The 16,764-nt window shown below is 41.0% G+C and overlaps 2 protein-coding genes across 6 annotated transcripts; both read left to right on the plus strand.

The window, feature by feature from the left end:
• The first annotated feature begins 136 nt into the window (after positions 1-136).
• On the plus strand, positions 137-12,628 carry LOC110500624 (alkaline ceramidase 2). Of its 2 annotated transcripts, XM_036958085.1 has the most exons (8): positions 137-382; positions 551-621; positions 757-871; positions 1,813-1,954; positions 10,085-10,222; positions 10,381-10,518; positions 10,651-10,847; positions 11,677-12,628. In XM_036958085.1, exons 3-7 carry the CDS (start codon positions 796-798, stop codon positions 10,835-10,837), a joined length of 681 nt encoding a protein of 226 aa, XP_036813980.1. In that variant the 5' UTR covers positions 137-382; positions 551-621; positions 757-795; the 3' UTR covers positions 10,838-10,847; positions 11,677-12,628. The 2 variants fall into 2 exon arrangements, with proteins under 2 accessions (XP_036813980.1, XP_021433769.1); XM_021578094.2 differs by having other exon boundaries at positions 137-621.
• A 221-nt stretch (positions 12,629-12,849) lies between these two features.
• LOC110500625 (U2 small nuclear ribonucleoprotein A') lies at positions 12,850-16,465 on the plus strand. 4 transcript variants are annotated; one of them, XM_021578099.2, is made up of 5 exons: positions 12,850-12,988; positions 14,276-14,554; positions 14,995-15,174; positions 15,405-15,482; positions 16,039-16,465. In XM_021578099.2, the coding sequence occupies exons 2-5, from the start codon at positions 14,370-14,372 to the stop codon at positions 16,181-16,183; spliced, it is 588 nt and encodes a 195-aa protein (XP_021433774.1). In that variant the 5' UTR covers positions 12,850-12,988; positions 14,276-14,369; the 3' UTR covers positions 16,184-16,465. The 4 variants fall into 4 exon arrangements, with proteins under 4 accessions (XP_021433774.1, XP_021433772.1, XP_021433771.1 ...); XM_021578097.2 differs by having other exon boundaries at positions 12,851-12,988; positions 14,992-15,174; XM_021578096.2 differs by having other exon boundaries at positions 12,876-12,988; positions 14,264-14,554; positions 14,992-15,174.
• Positions 16,466-16,764: the final 299 nt, after the last annotated feature.

The raw sequence follows: 16,764 nt of genomic DNA on the forward strand, positions 1-16,764 counted from the left end.
AGTAAGTACATTTTTCCAGTGCTAGTAGGAAATACAAGTGCAAGTTTTTTAACATTTTTATTTTGTTCAATTTTTTTTGTCTGGGTCAGGAGGTCACAGCCGCGGAAGACAATAAATAAGAGGGTTCTGCCAGAGACTCAAACACCAAAAGTGGTACCGATCTACTTTCCCAGTGTATCGAGAGGGCTTTTATTTTGAAGGTGAAAAACCGGAAGTTCAATTTGTGTGACGTACACGTACAGCTGTACACACTGTTGTTGACATATACGATTATATCTCCGTTAGCTCTAATAGTCCAAATAGTGTACTTTCAAAACATTACAGGTAGTTGGTTTAACTACTTTAAAATAGTTATTTGTAAGTCAACCTCGTGCATTATCAGGTACGAACATGACAATTCGGTAAAAGTAATTATTTTTTTATCAGCTACAAATTTGTATCCAACTTATTATCCTACTCAAATGACATAGCTGGCTAGTTAGCGAGGTCATTTTGCAGTTTTGGCTAACGTTATCTATAAACATGAGCAATCTTGTATTCTGGAGTCAAGGTAGCTCCGAAGTGGATTGGTGTGAAGGAAATTATCTTATTTACCCTGGAATTGCAGAGTTCTACAATACGGTAAAGATGTTCCTGGTTGAAAACATTTTAACTTTTTGGGGGGCTTCAGGCCTAATGTCATGTCTAATGTGACATTAGATCTGTTCAATCTGCTCATAATCAATTTCCTCCCCTATATTTTGTTCTTCATTGCAGATCAGCAACATACTGTTTTTTATTTTGCCACCTATTTTGATGTGTCTGTTTCGACAATATGCTACACATTTCAACAGTGGGATATATCTGATCTGGGCTTTGCTGGTTGTGGTTGGTAAGTCTACTGCTCTAACTTTTAAATGACACTGCCAGAACTTAGCAGGGATGTGAACCACAATTTGGCTTTACAGGAGACTTTGAATCTCCTTTTAAGCACAGGAAGCAGCCATTCAACATGCCATTTACTAGCTGACTCAACTCCACGATTTATGATGGAGTTGAGTGGCAACTAGTGTGGGTGGACTGGAGGCCCGATGTCACATAAAATTATGTTTTTCTTTAAAAACCTACTGATTTCAGCGCCTGAAGAATAGCCTGCAATTACACATAACAATGTAATGTGTGTAATTGCTGGCTATTCCTTGGGTGCTGAAATCAGTAGTTTTTATAAAAACCAAATGCTATTTGATGTCGGATCTCCAGTCTGGCCACACTAGTCGCCGCTCAACTCCATTGTAAATTGTGGAGTTGTTTAATCGTCAAGCTATTCACCAACTTTTTAATCGTTATATTGTTAAAATACCTGCGTTACTCACCAAAGTTTCAATGAGCAACTATCGTCATTTATTGCCTTCACGGCCTGTATGTACTTCCAAAAAAAGTCTAAATAAATAATTTACAAGCAACAGAAACATTGACTCCAGGCACCTCCATATTTGGTGAGTAACAAACTTATTTAGGCATTTTAATACTTCAAAAGTTGGTGAATGGCACGTTGAATGGCTGCATCCTGGGCTTAAAGGAGTATTGCCATATCAACGGCTCCTGTAAAGCCAGATTCTGGTTCAGCAGATATGCATATTTTGGTGTCTCTCCCAAATTCTACACATGAGTTGCCTTTCCTCAGTAGTCTCGAAAAACCCAACCGGAACATTGTGGGAGGCAACTAGGATGTCTAGATAGACGATCTCCTCAGCATCTAGCCTAAGCCTATAGATGGCAGATTGTGTATTCTACTCACATCGTACTCTCTGTAAACATTGTCTCTTCTCCCAGGCATTGGATCCACTTACTTCCATGCCACCCTTAGCTTCCTGGGCCAGATGCTGGACGAGCTAGCCATCCTGTGGGTGCTCATGTGTGCCATCGGCATGTGGTTCCCAAAAAGATACCTGCCCAAGAGCTTCCGCAGAAACAGGCAAGTGACATACACACCGGTGGAGGCTCCTCAGAGGAGGAAGGGGAGGACCATCTTACTCAGTGAATTTAATAAAAATATAAACAGTGAAACATTAAAAAAGTGATCCTTTTTAGATAAAACTATAGTAAATAGTTGCTAATTGTAAATGTCACTAAACAACTGGGGGTTAGCGATGAAGGTCTTCTAGGGTAGCACAGGACAGCTATTTTCTGTCCTCCTCTGGGTGCATTGACTTCAATACAAAACCTAGAAGGTCCCCTTCCATAGACTACCACAGTAATTATGATAACTTCCGGAGGATGTCCTCCAACATTATTTAATTTTTTAAACTTTACCTTTATTTAACTAGGCAAGTCAGTTAAGAACAAATTCTTATTTTCAATGACGGCCTAGGAACAGTGGGTTAACTGCCTGTTCAGGGGCAGATTTGTACCTTGTCAGCTCGGGGGTTTAAACTTGCTATCGGCCCATTAACTGACATGTTAACCATCCAATCAAGGTATCAGAGAAGGAATCTAGTACTGAAAGCATAAGCTACAACTAGCACTGCATTGCATAACGTGTGGTGAGTAGTGGACTTAAAGCGAAACACAGGAGTGGAACAGTTTTGAACATTTAATTTCTGCAAAAAAAATAAGGAGAAGCAGGAGAGAGAAAGAGAGAGCTATCTATATTTTGATGTATTTTTTAAATTCTTTTTAGTTTACCTTTCACTTATTAAGCTAGCTAATGCAGCTAATTTAGCATACTCAAAAAGAGAGGAATGCTATTTATGTTAGCTAGCTGGCTAAGGCTATCCAACACTGCAACTCTTCCAGGTCAAGGTAAGCTTTAGGTTTTATTCATTTATTGCCAATGGGGCCTGCCGGTGTAACTGCTAAAATGCTTGCTGTACACTGTACTATGTGTTTTTACACATATTGGATTGTGGGTTTACTAACGTGTTAGTTCTAGTAGCTATGTTGACTATGACGTTAGCTAATATTGTGACAACGATGTAGGTCATGGTAGGAAGGTTTGGCTTGGAGAGTAGTTTTTTTTTCTTCACAACAGACAGCTATTGTGTTGTGCACTAAAGTTCACAAATGAAGGAAAAAGGTGAGAGGAGGAAGTACCTTATTTACATAAGTATTCAGACCCTTTGCTATGAGACTCGAAATTGAGCTCAGGTGCATCCTGTTTCCATTGATCATCCTTGAGATATTTCTACAAATTGTTTTGAGTCCACCTCTGGTACATTTTATTGATTGATCAATTTAATTTATTTATAAAGCCTGTTTTGCATCAGCCAATGTAACAAAGTGCTGTACAGAAACCCAGCCTAAAACCCCAAACAGCAAGCAATGCAGATGTAGAAGCACGGTGGCTAGGAAAAACTCCCTAGAAAGGGCAGAACCTAGGAAGAAACCTAGAGAGGAACCAGGCTATGAGGGGTGGCCAGTCCTCTTCTGGCTGTGTCGGGTGGAGATTATAACAGAACATGGCCAAGATGTTCAAACGTTCATAGATGACCAGCAGGGTCAGATAATAATAATCACAGTAGTTGTAGAGGGTGCAACAGGACAGCACGTCCAGTGAACCAGTCAGGCAGGGTTCCATAGCTACAGGCAGAACAGTTGAAACTGGAGCAGCAGCATGACCAGGTGGACTGGGGACAGCAAGGAGTCATCAGGCCAGGTAGTCCTGAGGCATGGTCCTAGGGCTCAGGTCCTCCGAGAGGAAGAGAGAATTAGAGGGAGAATTAGAGGGAGCCCACTTTGCCAAAGCACAGCCCCCACACCACTAGAGGGATATCTTCAACCACCAACCTACTACCCTGAGACAAGGCCGAGTATAGCCCGTGAAGATCTCCCCCACGGCACAAACCCGAGGGGGGCGCCAATCCCAACTACTGAAGAGATGAGCCTTCAGTAAAGACTTAAAGGTCGAGACCGAGTCTGTGTCTCTCACATGGATAGGCAGACCATTCCATAAAAATTGAGCTCTATAGGAGAAAGCCCTGCCTCCATCTGTTTGCTTAGAAATTCTAGTGACAGTAAGGAGGCCTGCGTCTTGTGACCGTAGCGTATGTGTAGGTATGTACGGCAGGACCAAATCGGAACGATAGGTATGAACAAGCCCATGTAATGCTTTGTCGGTTAGCAGTAAAACCTTGAAATCAGCCCTAGCCTTAGCCTTAACAGGAAGCCAGTGTAAAGAGGCTAGCACTGGAGTAATATGATCAAATCTTTTGGTTCTAGTCAAGATTCTAGCAGCCGTAAATAAACTGAAGTTTATTTAGTGCTTTTTTCCGGGTAGCCGAATACTGGAGTATTACAGTAGTCTAATCTAGAAGTGACAAAAGCATGGATGAATTTTTCTGCATAATTTTTGGACAGAAAGTTTCTGATTTTTGCAATGTTACAAAAATGGAAAAAAGCTGTCCTTTAAAGATCAGGGTCCAGAGTAACGCCGAGGTCCTTCAGTTTTATTTGAGATGACTGTACAACCATCAAGATGAATTGTCAGATCCAACAGAATATCTCTTTGTTTCTTGGGACCTACAACTAGCATCTCTGTTTTGTCCGAGGTTAAAAGTAAAACATTTGCCGCCATCCACTTCCTTATGTCTGAAACACAGGCTTCCAGGGAGGGCAATTTTGTGGCTTCACCATGTTTCATCGAAATGTACAGCTGTGTATCGTCCGCATAGCAGTGAAAGTTAACATTATGTTTCCGAGTGACATCACCAGGAGGTAAAATATATAGTGAAAACAGTAGAGGAACTAAAATGGAACCTTGAGGAACACCGACATTTACAGTTCATTTGTCAGAAGACAAACCATCCACAGAGACAAACTGATATCTTTCTGACAGATAAGATCTAAACCAGGCCATAACTTGTCCATATAGACCAATTTGGGTTTCCAATCTCCAAAAGAATGTGGTGATCGATGGTATCAAAAGCAGCACTAAGGTCTAGGAGCCCAAGGACAGATGCAGAGCCTTGGTCTGACACCATTAAAAGGTCATTTACCACCTTCACGAGTGCAGTCTCAGTGGAGTCTAAAACCAGACTGAAGCATTTTGTATACATTGTTTGTCTTCAGTAAGGCAGTGAGTTACTGCGCAACAGCTTTTTCAATTTTTTTGAGAGGAATGGGAGATTCGATATAGGCCGATAGTTTTTTATATTTTCTGGGTCAAGGTTTGGCTTTATTACTGCCCCTTTCAGTGAGTTTGGTACACATCCGGTGGATAGGGAGCCGTTTATTATATTCAACATAGGAGGGCCAAGCACAAGAAGCAGTTCTTTAGTTGGAATAGGGTCCAGTATGCAGCTTGAAGGTTTAGAGGCTAAGAGTATTTTCATCAATGTGTCAAGAGATATAGGATTAAGCAACTTTAGTGTTTCCCTTCATCATAGGCTCTGGCAGTGTTGTGCAGACTCAGGACAACTGAGCTTTGGAGAAATACACATTTAAAGAGGAGTCCGAAATTTGCTTTCTAATGATCATGATCTTTTCGTCAAAGAAGTTCATGAATTGAGTGCGGGCTCTTCAATACTGCACGGTACTGTCTTTCCAAGCTAGTTGGAAGACTTCCAGTTTGGTGGAGCGCCATTTCCGTTCCAATTTTCTGGAAGCTTGCTTCATGGCTCGGGTATTTTCTGTATACCAGGGAGCTAGTTTCTTATGACAAATTATTTTTGTTTTTAGGGTTGCAACTGCATTTCGGGTATTACGCAAGGTTAAATTTAGTTCCTCAGTTAGGTGGTTAACCGATTTTTGTACTCCGACGTCCTTGGGTAGGTGGAGGGAGTCTGGAAGGCCATCTAGGAATCTTTGGGTTGTTCGAGAATTTATAGCGCGGTTTTTGATGATCCTAGGTTGGGGTCTGAGCAGATTATTTGTTGCGATTGCAAACGTAATAAAATGGTGGTCCGATAGTTCAGGATTATGAGGAAAAACATTAAGATCCACAATATTTATTCCACGGGACAAAACTAGGTCCAGAGTATGACTGTGGCAGTGAGTAGGTCCGGAGACATGTTGGACAAAAGTCGATAATGGCTCTAAAAGCCTTTTGGAGTGGGTCTGTGGACTTTTCCATGTGAATGTTAAAGTCACTGAAAACTTGAATATTATCTGCCATGACTACAAGGTCCGATAGGAATTCAGGGAACTCCATGAGGAACGTTGTATACGGCCCAGGAGACCTATAAACAGTAGCTATAAAAAGTGAGTAGGCTGCATAGATTTCATGACTAGAAGCTCAAAAGACGAAGACACAGTAAAAAAAAAAGTGTAAATAGAAATTTGTTACCGTAAATGTTAGCAATACTTCCGCCTTTGCGGGATGCGTGGGGAATATGGACCCAGATTCACAAAACACGAGTCTTAGAAAAAATAAAAGAAGTTGATAAGATAGTTAATTGGTAAGTGCAATTCCTCCACAGTATCTCAAGATTTCATGATTTTCCTACAAACTTGTCAAATATCTAGTTAGAATCTTCTTAAAATGTTTGTTGCTAGGCAACCGACAATCATGTTAGCTATTTCCTCCTGAGATTACTGTTCTAAAACATGTTCTTAGGTTTAAAATAATCAATACTGAAACTTTCAGATTAACTTTGTGAGTGAATTAAACATGTTCAATTGCATTAATGCGTTTATTCTCTCACTGCCTGAGTTTAAGATGAGGATTTAGCTATCTTGGAATTAAGAACAAATCTAAAAATGTTTTTTTTTCAAGAATCTACTTTCTTCTTAACTTTTGCTAAAGGAGAAACAAACTAAATAGCTTTCTTCATAAATCTATAGTTAAGGAAAAAATTGCTGTTAAGAAGAAATGTATTTTGAAGAAGGTTTTGTGAATCTGGGCCATGGTCACTAGTGTAACCAGGAGGAGAGGCCTCATTTAACACATTAAACTCATCAGGCTTAAGCCATGTTTCGGTCAGGCCAATCACATCAAGATTATGATCAGTGATTAGTTCATTGACTATAACTGCCTTGGAAGTGAGGGATCTAACATTAAGTAGCCCTATTTTGAGATGTGAGAGATCACAATCTCTTTCAATAATGACAGGAATGGAGGAGGTCTTTATTCCAGTGAGATTGCTAAGGCGAACACCGCCATGTTTAGTTTTGCCCAACCTAGATCGAAGCACAGACACGGTCTCAATGGGGATAGCTGAGCTGACTACACTGACTATGCTAGTGGCAGACTCCACTAAGCTGGCAGGCTGGCTAACAGCCTGCTGCCTGGCCTGCACCCTTCTCATTTTGGAGATAGACAGGGCTCTAACTCCTCTATGTTCATAGATAAGATGAGAGCACCCCTCCAGCTAGGATGGAGTCCGTCACTCCTCAGCAGGCCAGGCTTGGTCCTGTTTGTGGGTGATTCCCAGAAAGAGGGCCAATTATCTACATATTCTATCTTTTGGGAGGGCCCAGAAACAGTTTTCAACCAGCGATTGAGTTGTGAGACTCTGCCGTAGAGCTCATCACTCCCCCTAACTGGGAGGGGGCCAGAGACAATTACTCGATGCGACACATCTTTCTAGCTGATTTACACGCTGAAGCTATGCTACGAGGGGATTTTTACTACTATCTGTACTTATTGGTGGTGTCGTGTCTTTGCTATGCCAGATTAAGTGATATGCTATTCTATAAAATAATTTCTACTGTAATTAATATTACCTGATTAAACTAATCATGTAAATGTAATTAACTAGAAAGTCAGGGCACCACGAAATAATGTTTATAGAGCTGTTATCTTCCGAATAAACTCTTAAAGACCTGGTAGTCTTTTATATCAATAGCAGTCAATGTTTAATCCTCACCTTATTCAGTCTCATCTGAAAGTCTTCTTTCTTCTATCTTCATGAACCCTGGCTAAGAAGTTGAATCAGCAATATAAAATTTGGTTTAATTATTTATTTATTAAATACCTAAATTATCACACAGAATGTATCATACATTGAATACTAATTGTCACACAAGAAAACGTCCCTGGTGGACAGAACCGTTATGGCGGCTGGTAACACAAAGAGAGAGGGTTGCGCTTGAATGAAAGCGCGGGAAGACTGAGTAACAAAGGGAGAAGCTATGCTATCGTAAATACAGAATCTTATGCATTCTAAATACCCGCCCATTTGGAAAAGTAAAATGCAAGGAATGTTTACTCTGAGCTGCGCTTCAATTGGTTGGTTGTAGATGGAAGGCCGGGTTGCCCAGCAGGGATCTCTTGTCCTTTGAAGAATGTCTCTGGTGGTAAACTGGAAACGTTGTAGTATCGTCGTTGTGTGTTAGACTGGATACGCCGTCCGTCCTTTCCTAGCCCACGTTTACAGCGGCTGCTGCTAACTCAACGGCTAGGAGGTATCACTTCTGGAGTGAATAAGAGTTCAAAGTTCATACCAAGTTGCCATACTTAAGCTCATGCTATATTCTGGCTGGTATAGTCGAAATTCATATTTTTGGCATGTCGATCGTCACCTTCATGTTGAACACGATGCTAATTTTGTTAGGTTATTATCTTAGCCCATTTAACGTAAGGACCGTCGTCCTCCTGTCCTCGGAACACAAAGTTACATTTTTGTACAGGGGCTTATATAGTGGTAGGAGAGAGGGGCATGTTTCATAGTTTACAATCAATGTCTGATCACATGGGCGGGCCACTGAGTTGAGCCTAGTTCACTTATGAAAACCAATTCTCTCATTTAGAAGCTAAAATTAAATGTAATCTTTTCACAAATAGTTTCATATTTAAACATTGAAATTGCACAACAATTCCATGTGCATCTGATAACTAGAATGTGTAGACTTTCCAAGATACAGTTTATGTCATCCTATCATCAGTAATAATGTCTCAGACGCCAACTGATCTGACATCATATTCATTAAGTACCAGTTCATAAACCATGTGCCATGGAATTGGTACATCGAAATTCTCCCAACTATGTTGAAACCTGTATGGTGCAGCTGTCAATTTTTTAAAATCCTTTTTTGGTCAGATCTACTGTTACCGCAACATTAGCAAGCTAGCTAAATGCATGATGTCCTCAATAACAAAGCAGGTAGCTAGCTTCGAATAAGCCCGTATAGTCCAGTCAACAACCCACTTGCCCACTTGATCAAGGTCTAACTTAGCTGTGTTAAACATTACAGTAGTATTGACATGGGCATCGTATCGTACTGTGTTGGCCAAAGTTAGCCAGCTAGCTGACAGCAAACAAGGTTAATAAGCTAACTGCATGGTAATGCCCACAATAATAAAGTCACTATGGCAGGCAGATTGTGTGCACTATGCATTAAACGGTCTTCAATATGGTTTGCAGTGAGGGGCTTCAGATGTGCCAAACCTAGGAGACGCTGGGTTATAAAAACGAGTATTCAGTCAATGCAAGCTAGCTAGGTGTCTGTTCTGAAAGCATTAGCTACAGACATCTAGGCTTGTTAAGTGTCCACTCCTATTAAATAAATTGCAGCTAGTTGTGAGACTTGCCATGATGCTGCCAATGCCCATAGTAAAATCATGCTCTGTAGCAAGCTGTTCAGCTAGCTAGCAAAATATTAATCAATGATAGTCCAAAACCACAGCAAGCTCAACTATCTGGATAGCTAGCTCACCTTGCACAGTACGTATTTTTTGTACATTTATTGGTCATGCCATGTTACCTGGCTAGTCTCGAACAGGATAGCCTTCTAAAAAGGCACATCTTTTCATATATTTTTTATAATTGTTCAAATGAAAACAATCTCAATGAGGCTATTAACATGCATTGTATTCTGGGCTGCCTGTCAGACGAACCATTCAAGTGATGTCATTGATGGCACGTTATCAAGATGGCGGCACACAGTAGTCAGATGAGGCAATTTTCTTTTTTTTTACATAAATATGACTTTTCAGCAGTTTTAAGGTTAGGAACATGCTTCTTTATCACATTTGGTTATCAAAATCACCTTAACTTCAGTTAAGGTAATCTTTAAACGGTACAGACCGCCACTGATACACACAGTTATGCTTGCAAAACGGCATACATTCAAGTGAAGTGAGTTAACAAATAAAGGGTGTTTGATTATTCCCATTCTGATCTATTTATGTATGTTGAGTGACAGCTCAACTTCTTCTCTCCCCCAGGATAAGGTTCAAAGTGGTCATTGGGATCCTGTCAGGAATAACCACAGGACTGGCGTTCGTCAAACCTGCCATCAACGCCATCTCTCTAATGAGCCTGGGCATCCCCTGCACCGCCTTGCTCATAACCGAGATCAAGAGGTCAGGGCAAATTCAGCATTGTCACTTCATTCAATTTTATGTCATAAATTGTGCAGTGGGTCAGTTAAAAAAACAAATATCTGGCCATAGTTTGGACAAGCCTGCAATCAACATTTCAATTCTGAAACGCTCTGTAAATGTGTGTCTGTTGTCTGTAGGTGTGAGAACCTGCGTGTGTTTAAGCTGGGTCTGCTCACTGGGATGTGGTGGACACTGGCATTGCTCTGCTGGATCAGTGACAGGATCTTCTGTGATATGTGGTCCTCTGTCAACTTCCCCTATTTGCACTGTGCATGGTATGTCCAATTTTAGTACTATTACATGGAAGTGTCATGCCAGGGGTCTTAAACATTTTCTGCCTGCCACTTGATTTAATCTGCCCCCACTTGTGTGATTGACCCCTGATGAACCCCTCTCTGTTTCTGTAGGCACATACTCATCTGTCTGGCTTCCTACCTTGGGTGCGTGTGCTTTGCCTACTTCGACGCAGCCTCTGAGGCCCCAGAGCAGGGCCCCGTGGTCAAGTTCTGGCCCAGTGAAAAGTGGGCCTTCATTGGGGTGCCCTACGTCACTCTTCTGTGTGTCCAGAAGAAGCACTCTGTCAAAGTGACATAACCAGTGTACTGTAAGTCTTACCAATGAACTAGCATACTTAGAATCATTTATTTTTTTAAACAAGATCTGCAAAACTCACAGGCTTGTGGAAATCTTTCACTGCCACATTTCTTTAAAATAAGCTTTCTAATAATTCTGATAATGGATCTTTAGAGAGATCGCTATTTTTTCATTTTTTAACAGTGTTCAACGATAGGAATATCTTGGGATCAAGTGTCCTGATCATTTCCTAGCTATTTAAAACTCAATGATAATCTTAGCGGGAAGAACTACATAGATAACGGTAACCTTACCCTAATAGTTGCAGTCTCTCTCTCCCTCCGTATCCAGTTTTGTCACATAAGTCAGCTAGCATCAGTATCAGTGCTGCTAGCTCCAGATAATCCATTTTCATGCATACCACAGTTTGTCAAAAAATGAAGACAGGATTGTATTGATCCCTATTGACTGAATTGCTCAATGTCTCTGGAATCAGTGATTTTATAGTTGTATCCATGGCATTGTTATACTTACTCATTTGACTTATACGCTGAGTGTACAGAACATTAAGAACACCTGCCCTTTCCATGACAGACTGACCAGATGAAAGCTATGATCCCTTATTGATGTCACTTGTTAAATCCACTTCAATCAGTGTAGATGAAGGGGTGGAGAGAGGTTAAAGAAGGATTTTTAAGCCTTGAGATAATTGAGGTATGGATTGTATATGTGTGCAATTCAGAGGGTGAATTGGCAAGTCAAAAGATTTAAGTGCCTTTGAACAGGGTATGGTAGTAGGTGCCAGGTGCACTTGTTTGTTTCAAGAACTGCAACGATGCTGTGTTTTTCACCCTCAACAGTTTTCCATGTGTATCAACAATGGTCCACCGCCCAAAGGACATCCAGTCAACTTGACACAACTGTGGGAATCATTGGAGTCAACATGGACCAGCATCCCTGTGGAACGCTTTCAACACCATGTAGAGTCCATGTCCCAGCGAATTGAGGCTGTTCTCAGGGCGAAAGGGAGGGTGAAACTCAATATTAGAAAGGTGTTCCTAATGTTTGTATAGTCAGTGTATAGTAAACGTATTGCCTATATCAGGGTTTCCCAAACTCAGTCCTGCCCCCCCCCCCCCCCCCCGCCCCCCCCCCACCCTTGTTGCATGTTTAGTTTTTTTGCCCTCTGATTCAAATAACCAACTCATCATCAAGTATTTGAATCAGCTGTGTAGAACTAAAGCAAAAAAACAAAACATGCACCCAGTGTGGGCCCCAGCACCAAGTTTGGGAGACCCTGGCCTATCTTATTAACGTGTGTGTGTGCGCGTGCATATATAGGTAACATAACCATTACATTTTCAGTGTTATTTTAGCCATAATTATTACTGTTAAATGTTACATTTCTTATTTCAAGGGAAGTGTGCAGTATCTATAGTGTTCTAAAGTATTTCATCTCAGTGTTGTCTGGTTATTGTGATAAATTGCAGAAGAGTTTATGCAAGAATTTGTGCTGCAAAAGTATTTTGCAAGGTAGGCCATTCTGAAAAGAGACTAAAAGCAGTATTATCATGTTTAGTATGGGATATGAAGTACTCTCCCTGACAACAGCCATCATAGGCGTTATGGCAGTGGCCAAACGCATGCCAGTGCCAATGTGGTGAAAATATGTTACTTTTCAGAAAGTGCCTTTTATTTTCCTATTATAACAGATAGGTTAATATAATGTGTGTTTGGAAACAAAGATGGAAGAATTTCTCATGACTTTTTACATTTTATTTTGTGTAATAAAACTGTTCAACATTTACTAAACCCTTTGTCAATTGAGTGCTTTGTCCCTTGAGGAATAGCTAGCTATATGAAGGATTTTTACTTTGTTTGGGAATAACTGTACATTGTGGAAATATCAGAAATAAATTATGTAGATTAAAATGCCTCTGACAGGTGGAACAAGGAATCATGTCAGCTCTATTCATTACTATTTCTAGCAGCAACGTGGCCTGGGTCTTAGCCTTTGGGAGAACCTGTGGAGAGGAGGGGGTTAATGGCCAATGTGATTATCTCGATCTTGTGATCCAGAGCTGTCCCATGAATGAGTGCCTTTTATGTGCAGTGAGCAGACTGCATCTCAGCTGGTAGACCTGCCTGAAAACCACCTCACTACACATATTGGTGAGTTAAGTCAAAAAAATGATTATTTGTATATAGATATGTTTATAATGTGCTGTATGTTTTGTTTTTAAATGCTGTTTAAGTTGTTTGTCTGTTTAAGTTGACCTGTTTAATATTAATGGTCCTAGGTATCTGACAAGTTTAAGAGACGGCTCTGCGGTCTTCGTATTATCCTTGAGCGATGTAGATTGTTTTTTTTAAGAGTTGTTGACCATACAAGCATAGTTTTTTTATATGATGTTTTCGATGGCAAGATTTATAGATGTTTGTAGAACCAGGCGGATCTGCCTTGATTACCTTCAGTTGACATTAAATGCACAATAAATTACCAGACACTCTTATCCAGAGCGATTTACAGGAGAAATTAGGGTTACGTGCCTTGCTCAAGGGCACATTGACAGATTTTTTTTCACCTAGTTGGCTTGGGTATTCAAACCAGCAACTTGTTGTTTACTGGCACAAGGCTCTTAATTACTAGGCTACCTGCCGCTGAGTAAATTACATGCACAGGCATTTGGTCTGGTTTTCTAACTAACACAGTGGATCATTCATAGTGTTTTTTTGACCTCCAATACCTCAGCCTGGATCTAAGGATGAAATGACTATAATAACACATGAGAACAGGCACTGCTGTGGACCTACTGTATGCTACAAATGAAGGTCATTAGGTGAACTGAATGAAAACTGAATCACCTCGGTGATGGTGAAGTACTGTATTGTATTCCTCTAGCCAGAACACGTTTGGATTCTGTTAGTGTAGTTTTTTTGACCGATGCTGTTCTTCACTCATGTCAACAATCCAAAGTTCACGATGTACCAACACGTCTCAAAGGTGACAAATTAGGGGAAATTGTTGAGGTATTCAATGATGGTCCTGAAGGGCTACTGCAGCTGCTGCTTTACATTCAATCCCGCTGATCAGGGACTAAGTACTAATTGAAATCATTTCAAATACTTTAGCTGTACTTGATTGAGCTTGCCTGTTGCAATGGAACCAATAGAAATCTCCCAAAAGTGCAAACCCCAACCAGATGGCACTCCTGGCAGGCTGAAGCAAAGCTGAAAGTATTTGAAAGATTTCAAATAGTATATTAACCCAGGTTTGCCTGAGTAATAACGCTTTTGTCAGTCAGTTATATGACCTGTACTATTCAGAAAACATTTGGGTCCGGAATGAGCATTTTGGCTTCTTGCTTATGTTTAACTCCTAGAAAATGTTTTTTGGTAGTAAGTACTCTCAATAACTAAACCATTATGCCCTTGTTTTGATTTGAGGGTGGATTTCAGGGATTACGGCGCCATGTATCTGAATACCCTGGTAATCTGGCTAGTTGGCACCGAGGAGTGAGGTGTTCGGAGGCTGTAGCTCGGCTTCTTAGCCATGGAGACAGAGGGGCTGCCTGCTGCACCAGGCCAGTATAGCCAGCCCGGTCAGCCAGGCCCAGTGCTGGGGCTTCGGAGTCTCTCCTTTGCCTACCAGGGCTTGCTAGAGATCCCCTACGAAGTCATACTAGCCCAGCAACACACCCTGGAAGTGTTGGACCTCAGCTACAACCTGCTGGAGGAGTATCCTTCTGTTATGGGCCCTGTACACAGACAGTATATGCACACATACACACATATTACACGCAGTCGTCACACACACACACACACACAAGCACACAAACACACTTGTAGTCATGTACATACACTCACCAGAGATGGAAAACCACACTGTTGAAGACACATACATACAAGCAACACAAACACATCTCTCTCTGACACAAAGAAATACGAGACATGCAACAGGGTTGGGGTCAGTTCCATGTAAATTCCAGTCAATTTAGGAAGTATACTGAAATTCCAATTCCAGTTCTCGTCAAATGCTTTTCAATAAGGAGAATTTGAATTTGTTTAATTTTCTGAATTGACTGGAATTTAAATGGAATTGAACCCAATCCTGACATGATATGTACATGCTGCACATTCACACAAACAATCTCTCCTTCACTCCGCTGCCAACGGAGCCCAGCTCTCCTGGGTGAACTGGAGCAGCTCAGCACTCTGATCCTGGACTGCAACATCTATTCGTCCCACGTCAAGTTCCCCTACATGCCAAGCGTCACCACCGTGTGGATCAACAAGAACAAGATCAGCAACCTGCCCATCTTCGTGGAGGAGATCCGCCGCAAGTTTCCCAACATCAAGTAAGAATGGCTTTTACTGAGGTCTGTGTGCGTGTGTGTGTGTGTGTTTTTGCTTGGGTGTCATTTTGTTTCTGTTAAAGCCAACTTCTTTGGGGTTCAGTATGGTGCAACATTGTGGAGCATGGTAATGGTATGGTAATACAATGTAGAAAAAACATGACACCATACCACAAAGACCATTTTAAGTGTCGTTGTCTGACCTCTGACCTGGATATTTCTACTTCATTTAGGATCCTCAGCATGATGAACAACGAGGCAGCACCCAGCTACTTCAATGGAGGGAGTCTGCCCCAGTACATAGACTACAGGTGAGCTTGAGTGAACACAGCTGATACACTAAAGCTGCACCTGTGTATTTAAAAAAAAAATGAGATGACAATGATGTATTGTGACACGGTAATAGGAGCAGGATATGATTCCGTAACTCTAAATAAGTTACAGAGTTGGTGCCTGAAGGAATTAGATGTTGTATGATAGACATCTGGCTGTGATATATTTTGTCCCCGATCCATGACAGCTTCATTTAAACATTTTTTAACCTTTATTTAACTAGGCAAGTAAGTTAAGAACAAATTCTTATTTACAATGACGGCCTACCCCAGCCAAACCCTCTCCTAACCCGGACAACACTGGGCCAATTGTGCAGAGCCCGATCACGGCCGGTTGCGATACCGCCCGGGATCAAACCAGGGTCTGTAGTGACGCCTCTAGTACTGAGATGCAGTGCCTTAGACCGCTGCGCCACTCGGGAGGCCCCAAAAAACCTGAATCAGTCGTAAGCTAATGTACAGCGTGACACACTGTCAAATAATTTTCAGTGCTGTCAAATATTAGCCTATATGCCATATTTGTCTTCCCACACAGGCAGTATGTGATCAGTCAGATCCCAAGCCTGACGATCCTGGATGACACTGAGGTTCTGGGGAAAGAGAGAGCGCAGGCTAAGAAGACCTATAGGATGCAGAGGACCAGGGAAGGCAGCAAAAGGAGGAAGGAGCTCCATCGTTGAACCCTCCTTAATACTGCTACCTATATAACTGATCTGAAGACGTATCAAGATGAGCAAATCATTCATTCTCGCGATAAATGATTAGTTCAAGCAAGCTAGCACCAGTTGTAAATATATTGTCAACATGTTATGTGTTCAAATGAAAATGGGATACTTTTTGTTATGATTTTCTATGGACATGGGGAATTTCCCTTATCATGAAAGAAATGAAGGGAAGATATTCCATTTAAATGGTGAATGAAGATGTTTTGCAAAAGTAAATAATTCCATGTCACACTCAAACGTCATTTTGTCATTACTTGTCTGTTACATATGTCCCTTTGGCAAGAAAAGAGATTATTTAGGCCTATGAGATATCAAATTACCAGTGTACTGACTGATCTTTCAAAATGACCATTGAAAAGTCCTAACTCAGAGAGTGAGAGTGACAACATGGAAATAACATGACAAGCATGGTTGAGAAATGGATTGTTTCCTCATACAGAGTGTCCAATTATCTATTTGAAAAAGTTAGTTTAAATATTTTTCTTGTGTTATTCAAGATGAAGTGATACACAGCACTGTTCTGTTGTGTTTTTAAA

Source organism: Oncorhynchus mykiss, chromosome 21 (assembly GCF_013265735.2).
Source record: "Oncorhynchus mykiss isolate Arlee chromosome 21, USDA_OmykA_1.1, whole genome shotgun sequence".
Classification (NCBI taxonomy): Eukaryota; Metazoa; Chordata; class Actinopteri; order Salmoniformes; family Salmonidae; genus Oncorhynchus; species Oncorhynchus mykiss.